The following is an 18711-nucleotide window of genomic DNA, read 5'->3' as shown; positions in this document are numbered from 1 at the left end:
GGTAAACAATACATGTACACGTTTATTTATACACACTCATCTGAGTTTTATTTGATTTTATTTTAATAGTTCTTGGTCTTATTACTTTTCCTCTTATATCCATGGGGAAGTGGAATAAGAATCTTTCCTCCATAAGCCATGCGTATTGTAAAAGTCAACTAAAATGCCGGGAACAATGGGCTAGTAACCCCTTTTCCTGTATAGAAATTACTAAAAAGAATAAGAAGAAAATTGCCAAAGTGGGAAGTCTGAATGTGCATAGATGTTGTGCAAATGATAAGAAAGAGATCTTTCTGAAAGAAATGATTGTGGATATTATGAATGAGAAGAAACTGGATGTCCTGGCTTTAAGTGAAACAAAGCTGAAGGGGGTGGGAGAGTTTCAATGGAGAGGAATAAATGGGATTAGGTCAGGGGTTTGAAACAGAGTTACAGCTAAAGAAGGAGCAGCAATAATGTTGAAGGATAAGCTATGGCAGGAAAAGAGGGACTATAAATGTATTAATTCAAGGATTATGTGGAGTGAAATAAAGGTTGGATGTGAAAAGTGGGTTATAGTAAGCGTATATGCACCTGGGGAAGAGAGAAGTGTAGATGAGAGAGAGAGAGATTTCGGGAAATGTTGAGTGAAAGCGTGGGGAGTTTTGAACCAAGTGTGAGAGTACTTGTGGTTGGGCATTTCAATGCTAAAGTGGGTAAAAATGTTATGGAGGGAGTAGTAGGTAAATTTTTGGGTGCCAGGGGTAAATGTAAATGGGGAACCTTTAATTGAGATGTGTAGAAAGAGATTTGGTAATAAGTAATACATATTTTATGAAAAAGAGGATAAATAAATATACAAGGTATGATGTAGCACGTAATGAGAGTAGTTTGTTGGATTATATATTGGTGGATAAAAGGTTGATGGGTAGGCTCCAGGATGTACATGTTTATAGAGGGGCAACTGATATATCGGATCATTATTTAGTTGTAGCTACAGTTAGAGTAAGAGGTAGATGGGACAAGCGGAAGGTGGCAACAACAAGTAAGAGGGAGATGAAAGTGTATAAACTAAGGGAGGAGGAAGTTCGGGTGAGATATAAACGACTATTGGCAGAAAGGTGGGCTAGTGCAAAGATAAGTAGTGGGAGGGTTGAAGAGAGTTGGAATAGTTTTAAAAATGCAGTACAATGCCTGCAATCTAAAGGAGGGGTTTTGGGATATTAGCAGTTTGGAGGGATATGTTGTGTATCTTTATACGTATATGCTTTATACGTATATGCATTTGGCAATGTAATGAGAAAGGAAGGTACCTTGCTCCCGGTATTTTTGTCCCCTCTTACACAATAAAGACCATTTTTCTATTTCTCCATGGAGATTAAAGGAAATAAATGAGGACAAGAACTATTAAGAAAATAGAAAATTCAGATGTGTAAACATACATGTGTACAAACATATGTAGTGTGACCAAAGTGTAAGTAGAAGTAGCAAGACGTACCCATGGTGAGTGAGTGGTAAAACTGTGTGTCAGTCACTGGTCCAGCTGGATCTAAAAAGACTCACCCAGCTAAGTATATTTCTACACAAATAACCTGCATATAGGAGAGAGGAGCTTATGACGACGTTTCAGTCTGACTTGGACCATTTACAAAGTCACACTAACAGGAAGGAGAGAAGGAGGGAGTATATACAGCCTCAACTCACTTAGCGATGTACTCGTTGACCGACGTGGTCTTAGGAACGGAGCCCCTTCCTACCTCTCTTGTCCCGTCCCTGGCAGCTTGCTAATATATACTTTTCTCCTTCCTGTTAGTGTGATAGTGTGACTTTGTAAATGGTCCAAATCAGATCGGAACATTGTCATAAGCTCCTCTCTCCTAGGGGGGGAAGGGGGTATTTGTACATTGTTTATGTCACAGTATTGTGCCTTTTTGTTATTTAGGTATATTTCTATTCACCATAAGTAGGTTAGCATGGGCCTCGCCGTGACCATGAATGAAAGTTTTTACAGATGAATCTCCTGACAGAGTGGCTGTGGTATCGTAATGACACGATTGCAAACAAACCATACCCCGGCCGGGATTGAACCCGCTAGCTGGTCTAGTGGCTAATGCGATGGTCTGGAGTTTTGAGACTCTCTGACCGCGGGTTCAATCCCGGCCAGGGTATGGTTTGGCTGTGGTAAACTCCAGCTCAAATCTCCTCAAAGCATTTGTGGTCACAGTGGCCAGCTGGTCCAGCTTATACACTAGACTGGACTTTTACCAATCACTCACCACAGATTCAAACCACACCAATTCTGTGGTTTGTTTCCAATCATGTTCTTATAATCAGGTTAAATAGGATATTGATATATATGTTCTAGTGTTCTTGGTACACACATAATGAACGAGAGTATCAATACTTACTATTTTTCGTGGGGTGGGAGTGCTGGAGTGGGACCCACGACTCAGTTTAAGTGTGGGAGTGGAGGCTTTCAAGGTGTTGGAGGCAGAGGTAGTGGAGGTGCCATTATGTGCATCTCTCTGTGTCAACACTATCACCTGGGTGACATCTTCCTCATGCGTGACACTTGTGGTTACTTTATTGGCACCGTCCGTGCTGCTTATTTCGTGGGTCACCAGTGGCTCCTTGTGGAAGATCTTGCGCTTGGTGGCCAATATTTCACACTTGGCCTCATGTTCGTCGTGCTGGTGGAAGGCAGCATCAGTGAAGGCAGGTGTCATAAAGGAACTCTCCCCTTGTGTATCATTCACACCATGTTCCTTCTTGATGTTAACCTTGTTTTGTGTCTTGGTGACATCTTTGGTGCCATCTGCAGTACCACTTGCTAAATGGCTCAGTGGGTCAACTTGCTCACTGCCTCCACAGACTTTCTTCTGACCTAAAAACAATAGCATTATAGATCTTAATCAAGTTAATTTGAAATTTAATTAACCTAATATTAATAGTCTGGACAAGTAACAGAGTGTTACAGAAACAGTTGAGCAATGGCAGCATCAATGGTGCCGATCCAAACTCCTATGATGGTCCGATTGCAAGTATTACTGCACTAACATATGTGGAACGTAGAAAACTGACATGATGTCTACAAACTGACCAAATATGAGTAAAAGCGGACTGCCCGGCATACCAAACATCAGCCCTGCTGCCAGACATACAACCAGCCTAGTGATATGTACCACTTAATTCTTTGTAACTGAACCAGTCTTGCCATGGGAGGGAAACATGGGACAAATAACTCCAAAAACAACATCAAAACACCAAGGAATATGTTACACATCATGTCTACCCTGGAGGACACCAGTGCATCATCCACCCCCTTACCAATGCCCAGGGCTACACAATAACAATCATGGCAGAAGACTAGCCTTCATTTAAATGTGTCAGCTGATCTTCATCTTTACCCATTTCCCACACCCTAGCTGACCACACACCATCAAACATGGCTAACCTACAAGACCACTTCACCTCAAATGACAGCATCAACTACAACTCATCAACATCCCCCGATATAGCCAAGGTACTCAGTCCTCAACAATGACTCGACACCTACAGAGCATTATACAGGAAAATAGTATGCCACAATCATGAAACAAAACCAATAAAACAATAATAACATCACGCTTACTTTTATTGAAGACAGGAGGAGGGGAGAGGATGGAGGAGTTTACAACTGTTTGGAAGAGGAATTTCACTCCATAAAGACTTCAGGTACCAAGTCCTTATTTTGGGTTACTTTCCCCCTTCGTTTTTTAATGCCACTACGACCAGCTTGAGAGCCACTGGACCCCTGTCGCTCGAAAAAGTTTTCCAGAGAGGTCTGTTTCTGGAGTATGTTAGGAACTGTGTTGGGAGATGCAAGATAGTCCTTCAATATGACACTAATATCAGCTCTACGGCTTATTTATCTAGCACAATTCATCTAATATGACATAATAAACAATATTAATAACATAGAAACATGACAAATACTCTAGAATGAATAAAATACGTCATTAAGTATGTCACGAGTGTTGCTGTGTTGTTGGGTGTATAAGGGCCACTGAGAGCATAAGCCGTACATAGTAGCAGTGGAGGCAGCAGAGGTAGAGTCTAGAGACGGCGGTGTTATCAGTCGCCCTACATAACTCCAACAACATTAGAGGAGTTAGGTTCGTGCTGTCCTTTTCTATCGATTAATCGCTTAACTTACTGGCTACAGTTAATGCTACACTTTATCGTTGGCTGCCGCTATAGCCTTTATAGACTCCTGCTGCTTTAGTATCGTACATATTGCAGAATCACCGATAAAGGCGCATTCTTCCCTCTCTCTCAGCCCTTTACCAAAGGGCTGGCTGGCACTAGAAGCTTTCTCTGGGACCATGGTGGCTAATTTAGCAGTTACAAGCACTAAAAACAATGGAATAATACAAATTGTATCGCATGTACGTGTGGAATCGTCCGCAGTGGCTTGTAAACAATGGCACATTAGCCACACTGGAGTGACCAGGCAGCTCAGGCCGTGCAAACACGTTCTGGGTGAATGTCATTACCTTAGTTTTTTATCGTTAGCCGAGCCAATATCTTGACGCAAAAACATAACGGTATCCAATTTTATCGCTCTCCGATGGCATCATTAATTGAGGGTCCACTGTAATGTGATCCTTTACTGACAATGTTTCGCCCACACAAGCAGAGGTAGTAGTAATAGTTATACATGTGGTGAAAAAAGTCAGCGGTTACACAAGAAAGAAAGGTTACAAAAGCTATGGCTTGGGTAGCATAAAAAATAGTTTGAGCAAATGTATATGGATGGATGGATTTGAGAAGGCATGTTTCAGTGTCCCTTCTCTATTATATAAGAACATAAGAAAGGAGGAACACTGCAGCAGGCCTATTGGCCCAAACTGGGCATGTCTTTTATGTAGTAGCAATTACGTGATGACAAGGTTTACTGTTCTCAGGAGGATTCTCACTAAAAGACATTGTTTTGTATGCAAATGTTCTCGGAAATAAAAAACTGTGTGTTGTGCACAGTGTTTCTCCTAAACTTTACAATATAAAATACAGTACTAACAGCTTAAAAAGTAAAGTAAAAAATGAAATACAAAATGATAAAATAAAATCATTACAATAATTGTGTTATTGATATACAGGAATCTTCTGGGTAGAAGTGCTGACATAAGCAAGAGAGAGCAGGTGATAAAATATTCTATTCTTACACTAATATCAACAATAAGGTTTATTAACCTATCACAATTGATCTATTATGACATAAGGTGAAATATCAATAGCATAGAAACATAAAAAATATGCCAGAATAAACATTATCTAGCATAATATGAAGGCCTGCTGTGCAGATACAAAAGGGACTTTGTGGACACCATCGAGCATAAGGCTTATTACCCCTTATTTTGTCACTCTTACGAGAGAAAATGGATCTAGCATGAGGGCAAACTGTAATAGACACTCATAATTTACGATAACACTGATAAAAAAGGGATTTTGGGAGGGAAAAAATATTTCTCTAGTACTCGGGTATGTGCTCACTTTCGGCTATTGAACTGAAGTTATTTCCAAAACAAACAAAAGAATGATTGCTTTACAAGATTAAGATTTAATTTTTGAAGTATCCCTATCAGCAATTTTCTAAGGTTCGACTTATGTCATCCAGCGCATTTATGAGACAGAAAAATACCTCAAAATTCTAGCGGCTTCAAATCTAGCAGGAGAAAGCTGGTAGACCTACATGTGAGAGAACAGGTCAGGGTGGTCAGTGTGGACCCTGCAGCACACAGTGCATAATGAGAAAAAAACCTCCGACTGTTTCGGTCGTATAAATACATCTTACGAGCCAATGTGTTTGACGTACATATACATACTCAAAAATTTTAATGGCTTTAAATCAAGCAGGAGAAAGCTGGAACACTCACATGTGAGAGAATGTGTCTGTGTGGTCAGTGTGCACCATATAAAAAAAATCCTGCAGCGCACACTGCATCATGAGAAAAAAAAACTCTGACCGTGTTTTTGGATTAAAACACTGATTTTGAGTTGTATTTTCATATAGTTTTTATGGTTATATTCTCGTTTTCATAGTCACATTTGACAGAATGGAAAACATGTTATAAAAACAGAGGTGATTTTGATTGGTTTTACAATGAAAAGGACCTTGAAATGGAGGTCAAAGTAGGGGAAATGTTTGATTTTTGCCAATGTTCAAGAGTAAACAAATGAAGTCATTGTCCAATAAATGTCCAACTAGCCATTCTAATATGCAGTCATGAATGAGTTGACATTATTTATACAATTATTGCAATATTTTTGCTTTCTGTTTTGAATTTTTATTCAAACAAAAAATAGAAGATTTATTGTTATGCAGACTGCTGCAATATTGCAATATTATTAACACACTGGCCGATTGCCTTGGTGGGAATCGGCAAGTGTGTTAATAATATTGCAATATCGCAGTAGTCTGCATAACAATAAATCTTCTATTTTTTGTTTGAATAAAAATTCAAAATAGAAAGCAAGAGTAATATCAGAGGGGCCTGGAGACATGACTGATGAACAAAGAAAATGTTATTTTAGAGCCAGAAATGTCTGCATTGTTCATTCTGGACCCTATATTGAAATTAGCATATTTTTTAATTTGCGTGAAATTGGCCAAATTGCCAATTTCTGACCACTTTACTGAATAGTTGAAATTGGTAAATGGGCAGGTTCTTGTACTCAATCGATAGAACAAATTGAGTTCTAAAGAAATTGTTATGAGTTTGGTCGACTGGAACAATGGAATTAGTCGAAAATAGGGTTCAAAGTGGGCGAAATCGCCAATTAGTAAATATCGTCGAGGTCGCCAACTTCGCAAAAAAGTAATTCCGTGAGTTTTTCATCAAATTTCGTACTTTTGGTGTCATTGCAATCGGGAAAAGATTCTCTTATCATTTTATGAGAAAAAATAATTTTTTTTTTTTCAAATATTTTGCGAAACGAGGAGACACCTCATGATTTAAGGTTGGAACAGTCAAAGGGTTAAAATGCCAACTTTGAGGTGTATTTTCATACGGTCGTATTCTTGTTTTCTTGGTCTCATTTGATAGAACGGAAGACATATTACAGAAAGTGAGATGATTTTGATTGGTTTCATGATGAAAATACCTTGAAATTGAGCTCAAAGTAGCAGAAATGTTCGATTTTTGCAAACGTTCAAGAGTGCAGTGCACAAATGACCTCAACTTCCAATACGTGTCCAACTGGTCAGTCTAATACACAGTCATGAATGGGTTGACATTATTTATACAATTATTACAATAATGCAGTAGTCTGCATAACAGTAAATCTTCTATTTTTTGTGAGAATAATAACTCAAAATGGAAAGCATGAGTAATATAAGAGGAGCCTGGAGACGTGACTGATGAACAGAGAAAATGTTATTTTATTTCCAGGAATGTTTGCATTGTTCATTCTGGACCCTTTTTGAAATTGGCATCTTTTGAAATTTCTGTGAAATTGGCCAAACTGACCACTCGAAGAGCTCGTCAGGTCCCAAAATCATTCGTCTCCGTTCATTCCTATCTAACATGCTCATGCACACTTGCTGGAAATACAAAACCTCCTTTACCCCGTCCCTCCAACCTTTTCAAGGACGACCCCTACCCCGCCTACATAACCCCTACAGATTTACACTCTCTCCAAGTCATTCTACTTTGTTCCATTCTCTCTAAATGACCAAACCATCTCAACAACCTCTCCTTAACCCTCTGACTCATACTTTTATTAACTCCACACTTTCTTTTCTTTCAACACATCGGCTGTATCCCACCGAGGCGGGGTGGCCCAAAAGGACTCCACACCTCATAATTTCCACACTCCAAATTCTCTGCATAATATTTACACCACACATTGCCCTTAGACAGCACATCTCCACTGCCTCCAACCGCCTCCTCGCTGCAGCATTTACAACCCAAGCCTCACACCCATATAAGAGTGTTGGTACCACTATACTTTCATACATTCCCTTCTTTGCCTCCACAGATAATGTTTTTTGTCTCCACAGATACCTCAATGCACAACTCACCTTCTTTCCTTCATCAATTCTATGGTTAACCTCATCCTTCATAAACCTATCTGCTGACAAGTCAACTCCCAAATATCTGAAAACATTCACTTCAGAGAAACCAGTTATTTTTATATAATCGGACTTGAGTCCTGGAAATGGGAAGTACAGTGCCTGCATTTTAAAGGAGGGGTTCAGGTTATTGGCAGTTTCGAGGGATATGTTGTGTATCTTTATACGTATATGCTTCTAAACTGTTATATTCTGGGCATCTCTGCAAAAACAGTGATTATGTGTGAGTGAGGTGAAAGTGTTGAATGATGATGAAAATATATATTTTTTTTTTGGGGGGGAGGGGGATTTTCTTTCTTTTTGGGTCGCCCTGCCTCGGTGGGAGATGACCGACTTGTTAAAAAAAAAAAAAAAAAAAAAATCACCTTACTCTTGCCTAATTCACTTTCAACTTTCTACCTTTACACACCCTCCCAAACTTGTCCACTAACCTTTGCAACTTTTCTTTAGAATCACCCATAAGCACAGTATCATCAGCAGTAAGTAACTGTGTCAACTCCCATTTTGTACTTGATTCCCCATAATTTAATCCCACCCCTCTCCCCAACACCCCAGCATTTACTTCTTTGACAACCCATCTACAAATATATTAAACAACCATGGTGACATTACACATCCCTGTCTAAGACCTACTTTTACCGGGAAGTAGTCTCCCTCTCTTCTACACACCCTAATCTGAGCCTCACTATCCTCATAAAAATTCTTTACACCATTTAGTAACTTCCCAGATAAAGCCTTCTTAGGACTGAGGGACTGACAACCTCATAAATACTACAAGACTGATGATAACCTGGCAGAATACTTGGGAAGGATGGTACCCTGATAGTATACCAGAGAAGGATGGTACCCTGGCAGTTTACCTGAGAATGATGGTACACTGACAGTATACCTGGGAAGGATGGTACCCTGGCAGTATACCTGAGAAGGATGGTACCCTGGCAGTATACCTGGGATGGATGGTACCCTGGCAGTATACCTGGGAAGGATGGTACCCTGGGAGTATACCTGGGAAGGATGGAACCCTGGGAGTATACTTGGGAAGGATGGTACCCTGGCAATATACCTGAGAAAGATGGTACCCTGGTAGTATACCTGGGAAGGATGGTACCCTGGCAGTATACCTGGGAAGGATGGTACCCTGGCAGTATACCTGTGAAGGATGGTACCCTGGATGTAGGTTGCTTGGAGAAAAGAGTTGAGGATTTCTGTTGTGACTTGTGTGTTATTGCTGATGTTGATGGTGAGTGAGGGGGCTTCGTGGAGGGTGCTGCCGAGGCTGCCAGGTACGCTGTGATGTTGTCTATGGTCTCCAGGTCTGCCGAAGAACCTGTAAAACAAGATATACTTTGTAAGACAACACTTGTGATGTAAAACACAAGAGAGATGATGTAAAACACAAGAGAGATGTTGTAAATCAAGACAGATGTTGTAAAACAAGACAGATGTAAAACGTAAGAGATGGAAGATAATCATTGGAGATAATACGTAATTAGAAATGAGTAAATTACAAACTCTAGTTATACAACTAGACGAATGGAAAGCCAGAAACGATGAAGAAGAAAGAGACTGCTGAGGAAACTCTTGTGGAAACCTCCAACGCATTCTCTGTGCTACCCGACGAATGTGAGTCGACTACTGGGATCGTCACGACGAACGACAACAAGGAAGGTAAGAATATTGTTGTTGTTGGGGATAGCCAGGTTAGATACATGGATAGGGCGTTCTGCTTGAAGGACAGGAGTAGGAGACACAGGGTTTGCTTTCCTGGAGCTGGGATGGAGGACATTGTTAGCCGTCTGGATGACATTATGAGAGGTAATGGGAGCAATCCTATTATCTGTCTCAGTGCTAGAGGCAACGATGTTGGCAGACATAGGAGTGAGGACCTGATTAGCAGGAATAGGACAGCAATAGAGATAATTAGGAGGAAGGGTGGGAACCCTGTCACATGTGGTATTTTGCCAAGGAGAGGAGTTGGAAATGAATGGCTGTCCAGGGCAATTGGTGTCAATTGCTGGCTGAACAAATACTGTAAGGAAAATGCGGTAACATTCGTTGACTACTGGGACTTCTTCTATGGCAGAAATGACATGTATAACAGGGATGGGGTTCACTTATCTAGGCTTGGGGTGGGAGCATTGGCCAACGCAGTGGAGGGAGCTGTTAGGTCTTTCAACTAGGAATAGTTAGTGGTATGGGTTTTGGCGGGAAAACAGCGAAGTCCCAGTGTAGTATTGTGAGTACTAGGAGAACTAGAAATAGGCAAAATGAGGTGGATAATGGAAAGCCAGTGGCACTAGGTGACAAGGACAGTAATAGGTTTAGTGGAATAACAGAAAGGAGCAGGAAGGGTAAAGAGAAAGGGGGTCCTTAAATATATGTTACTCAAATAGTCGTAGTACTAGGAATAAGATGGATGAGTTGAGACTAGTTGCCAGTGCAGGTAACATTGATGTATTTGCCTTGACTGAAACGTGGTTCAATACGAAAAATCGGGACATGCCTGCTGAATGTCACATACAGGGTTTTAAATTGTTCCAAGTAGACAGAAGTATCGGGAAGGGGCGTGGGGTGGCATTGTATGTCCGAGATCGCTTGAACTGTTGCATAAAAACGGGTATTAATGCTGAAGTAACATATACAGAGTCTGTTTGGATAGAATTTTCAGAGGGACTTGAAAAATTGATATTAGGTGTGATATACCGTCTCCCAAACTTAGATAGGGACCAAGGGAGACTACTATGGGAGGAAATTGTTAAGGCCACAAGGCACGATAATGTAGTAATTCCAGGAGACTTTAACTTTAGTCATATTGATTGGAATTTCTTGACTGGGAATTTAAAATCAAACGACTTCTTAGAAGTAGTTCAGGAATGTTTTTTGAAGCAGTTTGTGACAGAACCTACAAGGGGAAATAACCTGCTTGATTTGGTTCTGGCGAACAAGGAAACCCTTGTTAATAATTTAGAGATTAATGAGGAACTCGGCACAATTGATCACAAATCAATTACCTTTAGCATAGAATGGAAGCATGATAGTAGAGACAACTCAGTAACAGTTCCAGATTTTCGCTTAGCAGATTACAATGGGCTTAGAGAACACTATTCATCTGTTGACTGGGGTAATGAAGAGAGCTATCAATATGGCAGTTTTCTGAACACCGTACATGCTGCTCAAAGAACGTTTATCCTGTATAAAGAAATTAGATCAAATAGAAATGACCCAAAATGGATGAATAATAGGCTGAAATATCTACTAGGGCAAAAGAAAGGAATTTATAGGCATAGCAAAAGAGGGGAGGGTCATCTTATGAATCAGTATATTGACATTAACCCTTTCAGGGTCCAAGGCCAAAATCTGAAGTGGTGCCCCAGTGTCCAAGAATTTTCAAAAAAAAAAAAATTGTTATTTTTTCTTATGAAATGGTAGAGAATCTTTTTGTGAATGTACTAAAACAAAAAGTACGAAATTTGATGGAAAATTGACGAAATTATGCTCTCGTGAATTTTGATGTGTCAGTGATATTTACGAATCGGCGATTTTGCCGACTTTGACTCCCATTTTAGGCCAATTACATTATTCCAGTCAACCAAATTCTCAGCTATTTCACTAGTATTACTTCTATTCTATCGATTGAGCACAAGAAATCGCCAAGTCAACTGTTTCAACTACAAAATAAAGTGACCGGAAATTGGTAATTTGGCCAATTTAACACAAAGTTCAAAATATTCCAGTTTCAAAATAGGGTCCAGAATAAACAATGTAGGTGTTCCTGGCACTAAACTAACATTTCCTCTGTTCATTAGTTATGTTTTGAGGCTTTACAAATAAATTCCATTTTTATTTTTTATTCACATAATGAATTTTTATTCACACCAAAAAATAGAAGATTTACTGTTATGCAATATTGTAATAATTGTATAAATATCATCACCACATTTGTGAATGTATATTAGACCCACCAGCTGGCGTGTATTAGACGTGTGAGGTCGTTTGTTTACTCTTGAACATCGGCAAAAATTTAACATTTCCGCCACTTTGAGCTCAATTTCAAGCCATTTCCAGTGCTAACACCAATCAAAATTATCTCTATTTCTGTAATATGTCTTCCATTCTATCAAATGAGACCAAGAAATCACAAATACAACTATAAAAAACATACGAAAAAACACTGCAAAGTCGCTGTTTTAATCGAAAATCATGGTCTCAGTTTTTTTCTCTCATTATACACAGTGTGCTGCAGGATTTGTTTTATGTGGTGCACATATACCACATAGATGTATGCTCTCATATCTAGGCCCAAATTTACCACTCACAGTTTATCAGAGTGAGCTGAGCTCATGACGTAGATCTACGGTTTGGACCCTGAAAGGGTTAAAAGGGACGTTAAAAAGGGGGTAAGAAAAGCTAAAAGGGAATATGAAATTAAAGTTGCTAGGGATTCGAAAACTAACCCAAAAAATTTTTCCAGGTCTATAGAACGAAAGTTAGAGATAAGATAGGTCCCCTTAAAAATAACTATGGGCATCTTACTGACAAGGAGAATGAAATGTGCTCAATTTTAAATAATTATTTTCTCTCGGTTTTTACACAGGAAGACACTAACAATATTCCAGTAATTAATTTTTATAGTGGGACTAAAGAAGATAAATTATGTAACATCACAGTCACTAGTGAAATGGTTATGAAACAAATAGACCGACTGAAGCAAAATAAGTTGCCGGGTCCCAATGAGCTTTTTTTCAAGGGTTCTTAAGGAATGCAAAATGGAACTCTGTGAACCATTAATTAATATTTTTAATTTATCTCTTCAAACAGGAGTAGTGTCTGAATGTGGAAGATGGCTAATGTAATTCCTATTTTGAAAGCAGGGGACAAGTCATTACCGTCAAATTACCGCCCAATAAGCCTGACCTCAATTGTAGGCAAATTACTAGAGTGAATTATAGCTGAGATTATAAGAAGCCATCTCGATAAGCATAGCTTGATTAATGATACTCAGCATGGATTCACAAGAGGCCGTTCTTGTCTAACTAATTTATTAACTTTCTTCAGTAAAGCTTTTGAGGCTGTTGACCACGATAAAGAATTTGATATTATTTACTTAGATTTTAGTAAGGCTTTTGATAGAGTTCTGCACCAGAGACTGTTAAAGAAAGTGGCAGCTCATGGCATTGGGGGAAGAGTGCTCTCATGGATCGAGTCATGGCTCACAGACAGGAAGCAGAGAGTGTCCATAAATGGGGTTAAATCCGAGTGGGGACCTGTAACAAGTGGCGTTCCACAGGGATCAGTCTTGGGCCCGTTGTTGTTTATAATATATATCAATGACCTTGATGAGGGAATTACTAGTGAAATGAGCAAATTCGCCGATGACGCAAAGATAGGTAGGGTAATTGATTCAAACGTAGATGTTAGGGAACTTCAGAAGGATTTAGACAAACTCAATTCTTGGTCAGAAAAGTGGCAGATGCAGTTCAATGTAGATAAATGCAAGGTTCTGAAACTCAGGAGTGTCCATAACCCTAGCACTTATAAGTTAAATGATGTAGAACTTAGCCATACAAATTGCGAAAAGGACTTGGGGGTTATGGTAAGCAGCAACCTTAAACCAAGACAGCAATGCCTAAGCGTATGTAATAAGGCAAATAGATTATTGGGATTTACATTAAGAAGTGTAAGCAACAGAAGTCCAGAGGTCATACTGCAGCTTTATACATCATTAGTAAGGCCTCGCCTAGATTATGCAGCTCAGTTCTGGTCTCCATATTACAGAATGGACATAAATTCGTTAGAAAACATTCAGCGTAGAATGACTAAATTAATACATAGCATTAGAAATCTTCCTTATGAAGAAAGATTGAAGTCTCTTAAATTACATTCACTTGTTAGACGAAGAATGAGGGGAGACCTGATCGAAGTGTATAAGTGGAAGATGGGTATTAATAAAGGGGATATAAATAAGGTCTTGAGGATATCTCTCCAAGAGAGAACCCGCAGTAATGGATTTAAATTAGACAAGGTTAGATTTAGAAAGGAAGTAGGGAAGTATTGGTTTGGAAATAGGGTAGTTGATGAGTGGAACAGTCTACCTAGTTGGGTTATTGAGGCTAGGACTTTGGGCAGTTTCAAATTTAGGTTGGATAAATACATGAGTGAAAGGGGTTGGATTTGAGTGGGACTTTCACATCAGAGCTTATTTCTTGGGTAGCATTGAAAATTGGGTTGGGCAAATATTTTGTTAGTGGGATGAATTGTAAAGGACCTGCCTAGTATGGGCCAACAGGCCTGCTGCAGTGTTCCTCCTTTCTTATGTTCTTATGTTAACAGAGTGGAAAAGTAATGTGAGGGATCTGAGAGTGGTAATGTGTGAGGATCTCACCTTCAAGGATCACAACACTGTCACTATTACATTTGTGAAGAAAATGACAGGATAGATAATAAGAACATTCAAAACAAGCCAATGATGATCCTTTTTAAACCACTTGTTCTCCCTGGGCTGGAATACTGCTGTACATTAATCCTTTAATGATCCAAACGTATATATACGTTCACTTGCGCAGCGCCCTGAACATTTTGAAAAAAAAAAAAAATCTTGTTTTTATAGAAAAAAAAAAGAGCACATCTTTTTAAGTGTTTTAGAATAAAAAAAAATTAGGGTCAGTACTTGCAGAGATATGAGGCGGAGAAGTTGGCACTGGATGCTCACATGACAGCAACATCGAGTCCTGCCACTTGCAGAAGTGTTGCCGATATACCTTTTTTTTATATTTTTCATATTATATAATTTTTATGTTCCGATAATTACAATTTATAGTAGTTCTTGTCATTTCATAACCATTCTTTGTTCTGACACTAGTGTACCTACCATCCGACTTACGACCTGCTCGACTTACGACCACTCGACTTACGACCGTGTTTTTTATGCCAAATTTCTGGGATATAAACAACTATTTGTGTTGTACACAGTGTTTATCCTAAACCTTACAGTATAAAATACAGTACTAACAGCATAAAAAGTAAAACATGAAATACCAAAATAAAACAATAAAATAGTCATTACAAAAATGTTTTGTTGATATTCAGTAGTAAAGTTCGACTTACGACCGGTTTCTCGGAACCGAACTCGGTCGTAAGTCGGATTGTAGGTGTATTAGGTACTGAAATTGTACTCAAATTGTCACAAACACACTGACAGGTGGCCATTTACATTTGCCTTGTCCATTTACTATTGTCTTGGAACATATACAAAGTATTTATATGGATCAAAGTAGAATGACATGGAAAGCATATAAATCTATAGGGGAAGGAAGGCGAAGTAGGGGTCATCCTCGAAAGGGCTGGAGAAAGGGGGTAAAGGAGGTTTTGTGGGCGAGGGGCTTGGACTTCCAGCAAGCGTGCGTGAGCGTGTTAGATAGGAGTGAATGGAGACAAATGATACTTGGGACCTGACGATCTTTTGGAGTGTGAGCAGGGTAATATTTAGTGAAGGGATTCAGGGAAACCAGTTATTTTCATATAGTCAGACTTGAGTCCTAGAAATGGGAAGTACAATGCCTGCACTTTAAAGGAGGGGTTTGGGATATAGGCAGTTCGGAGGGATATGTTGTGTATCTTTACACGTATATGCTTCTAAGCTGTTGTATTCTGAGCACCTCTGCAAAAACAGTGATAATGTGTGAATGTGGTGAAAGTGTTGAATGATAATGAAAGCATTTTCTTTTTGGGGATTTTCTTTCTTTTTTGGGTCACCCTGCCTCGGTGGGAGACGGCCGACTTGTAGGGGAAAAAAAAAATTATATGTCCCAGCAATGTTTTGGATATGTGGGAGTATATATTACTATTACTAGTAATACCACCACTATTATCACTATTACTAGTAATACCACCACTATTATCACTACTAGTAGTAATATCACCACTATTATCACTACTACTAGTAATACCACCACTATCACTACTACTAGTAATACCACCACTATTACCACTACTACTACTACTACTAGCTACAGCATGGAGCAGTCAGCCTGGTACAGTCTATGTGGATGTCTAGCATGGATAACTTAATACAGTCACTCTGAGGAACTATCACATCATCAACTTAATACAGTCACTCTGAGGAACTATCACATCATCAACTTAATACAGTCACTCTGAGGAACTATCTCATCATCAACTTAATACAGTCACTCTGAGGAACTATCTCATCATCAACTAACCCTTTGAGGGTCGACAGGCCCTCTCCGAAACTCGTTCTCAGGGTCGGCCAAATTTAAAAAAAAAAAATAATAATTCTCTCTTATGAAAAGATAGACAATCATTTCCCGATCATAAGGACACCAAAAGTTTGAAATTCGATGGAAAACTTACGGAATTATGCTCTCGCGAAGTTAGCGGTCTCGGGGATGTTTACGCATTGGCAATTTTGCCCACTTTGAGCCCCATTTTCGGCCAATTCCACTGTACTAGTCGACAAAAAAACCTGAACATTTCGCTAGAACTCCATTTTTACTATCGAATGGGTGCAAGAAACCACCCATTTATGAAATTCAACTATCCAGTACAGTGGTCAGAATTTAGCAATTTTGCCAATTTCATACAAATTTCAAAAGATGCCAATTTCCGAATAGGGTCCAGAATAAACAAGAAAGATATTCCTGGCACTAAAATGACATTTCCTCTGGTCATTAGTCACATCTCAAGGCCCCTCTTATATTCTTTTGCTTTCCACTTTGAATTTTTATTCTCACAAAAAATATAAGATTTACTGTTATGCAGACTACTGCATTAGTGTATAAAATGGTATAAATATTATTGGCGCTCTTGTGAAAGAATATTAGACTCACCAGTTGACGTGTATTGGATCATTGGCACGATTTGTTTACTTTTGAAATTTGGTAAAAATCGAACATTTCTGCTACTTTGAGCTCAATTTCAAGGTATCTTTCATTGTAAAACCAGTCAAAATCATCTCAATTTCTGTAATATGTCTTCCATTCTATAAAATGACACCAAGAAAACTAGAATACAACAATAAATACCATACGAAAATACAGTGCAAAGTCGCTGTTTTATTCCAAAAAAACGGTCAAAGTTTTTTTTTCTCATTATGCACTGTGTGCTGCAGGATTTTTTTTAGACTGTGCACATTGACCACATAGACCCATTCTTTCATATGAAGGCCTACCAGCTTTCTCCCACTAGATTTGAGGGCGCTAGAATTTAGGCGTACTAGTACGTCAAAAACCCTGGGTCGTAAGCCGTACTAGTACGTCCGAAACCCTCAAAGGGTTAATACAGTCACTCTGAGGAACTATCTCATCATCAAGTTAATACAGTCACTCTGAGGAACTATCTCATCATCAACTTAATACAGTCACTCTGAGGAACTATCACATCTTCAACTCGACTATTATTCAGAAACAATCATCCTTAACCGAGACTCAGAGCAATCATTATCATCATCATCATACCTGGGGCTGTGTTAGTGTGCTCACAATAATAATCATCCAGATCATACCAGGGGCTGTGTTAGTATGGTCATAATAATTATTATACCTGGGGCTGTGTTAGTGTGGTCAGAATAATCATCCAGATCATCATCATCATCATGATCATCATCATCCTCAACCTCACTGGTAACTTCCTGGTCAGCATGAAGATTATCCAGCCATGACTCATCCAGTTCAACCTCACTCAAACCTGCATAAAAAAAGAAAGAAATTAATATTATATATATTCATCTTCTTACAACAAATCAGCCATTTCTCACCCAAATAAAAACAAAAGTTTCTATTTTTTATCTTTAGTAATGTATATAGGAGAAAGGATTACTAGCCCCTGACTTGCTTACATACCTTGAAGAGGAACTAGAAAACTTCTCCTTGCCCTACCCCACGAATATAATTATTGAACTGATTAAACTTTGCGTCATGGATTGCAAGTTTGTGTTTGAAGGGAAGTACTATGCTCAGAAGCAGGGTATGGCTATGGAAAATCCCCTCAGCCCCTTACTCTGCAACCTGTATTTGGAATTTTATGAGACTAGACTACTTAAAGATATTCTCCTAAATAATACTAGGTGGTTCAGATACGTAGATGATGTGCTTTGCCTCTGGCCTAGAGATCACAACATTGAGGAGTTCCTACCTAGACTTAATGGTCTGGTACTTTCTATTAAGTTCACAGCAGAGCATGAAACAGATATTGTATATTGTTTGTGTGAACAAGCTTTGTAAACAATATGATGATAATAGTGTTTTTGCTATAATTGTGTTGTATTCAATGAGTGTATATGTGAACATTGCACCATACTTTAGTCTCACAGGCCACATATGTGAAAAAATAAAATAGTGAAAAAAAAAAAAAAACAGGAAACCTTCAAATACAAGTAAACCAAAGTTTACGGGTTGAGCAGCAGTCGCCGCTGTTGCCATACGCAGCTCATTTTCTTCCATCTTCACGCCTCTATGTCTTGGTAAGTACTGATGGCAAATTTTTTTTTTTTTTAAGACTGGAACAATCAGAAAAATAATCTTAACATTTTAATAATTTTTTTTTTTGAATATTTTTCGGCACCAGGAGACACTTCAGGATTAGGGCTTTCGACAGTCAAAGGA

The 18711-nt window shown here is 38.9% G+C and overlaps 1 protein-coding gene across 1 annotated transcript in view; it reads right to left on the bottom strand.

Moving 5' to 3' along the window:
• LOC128686465 (uncharacterized) overlaps positions 1-18711 on the bottom strand; it is a gene marked incomplete in the record, with an annotated part of 176489 nt that overhangs the window by 69622 nt on the left and 88156 nt on the right. Inside the window, 3 exon segments of the mRNA XM_070090115.1 lie at positions 2388-2863; positions 9243-9419; positions 17651-17794. Coding sequence (XP_069946216.1) covers positions 2388-2863; positions 9243-9419; positions 17651-17794 — 797 coding nt within the window.

The sequence above is a fragment of the Cherax quadricarinatus genome, chromosome 30 (assembly GCF_038502225.1).
Source record: "Cherax quadricarinatus isolate ZL_2023a chromosome 30, ASM3850222v1, whole genome shotgun sequence".
NCBI classification, from domain to species: Eukaryota; Metazoa; Arthropoda; class Malacostraca; order Decapoda; family Parastacidae; genus Cherax; species Cherax quadricarinatus.
This window is presented reverse-complemented; position numbering and strand designations above follow the sequence as displayed.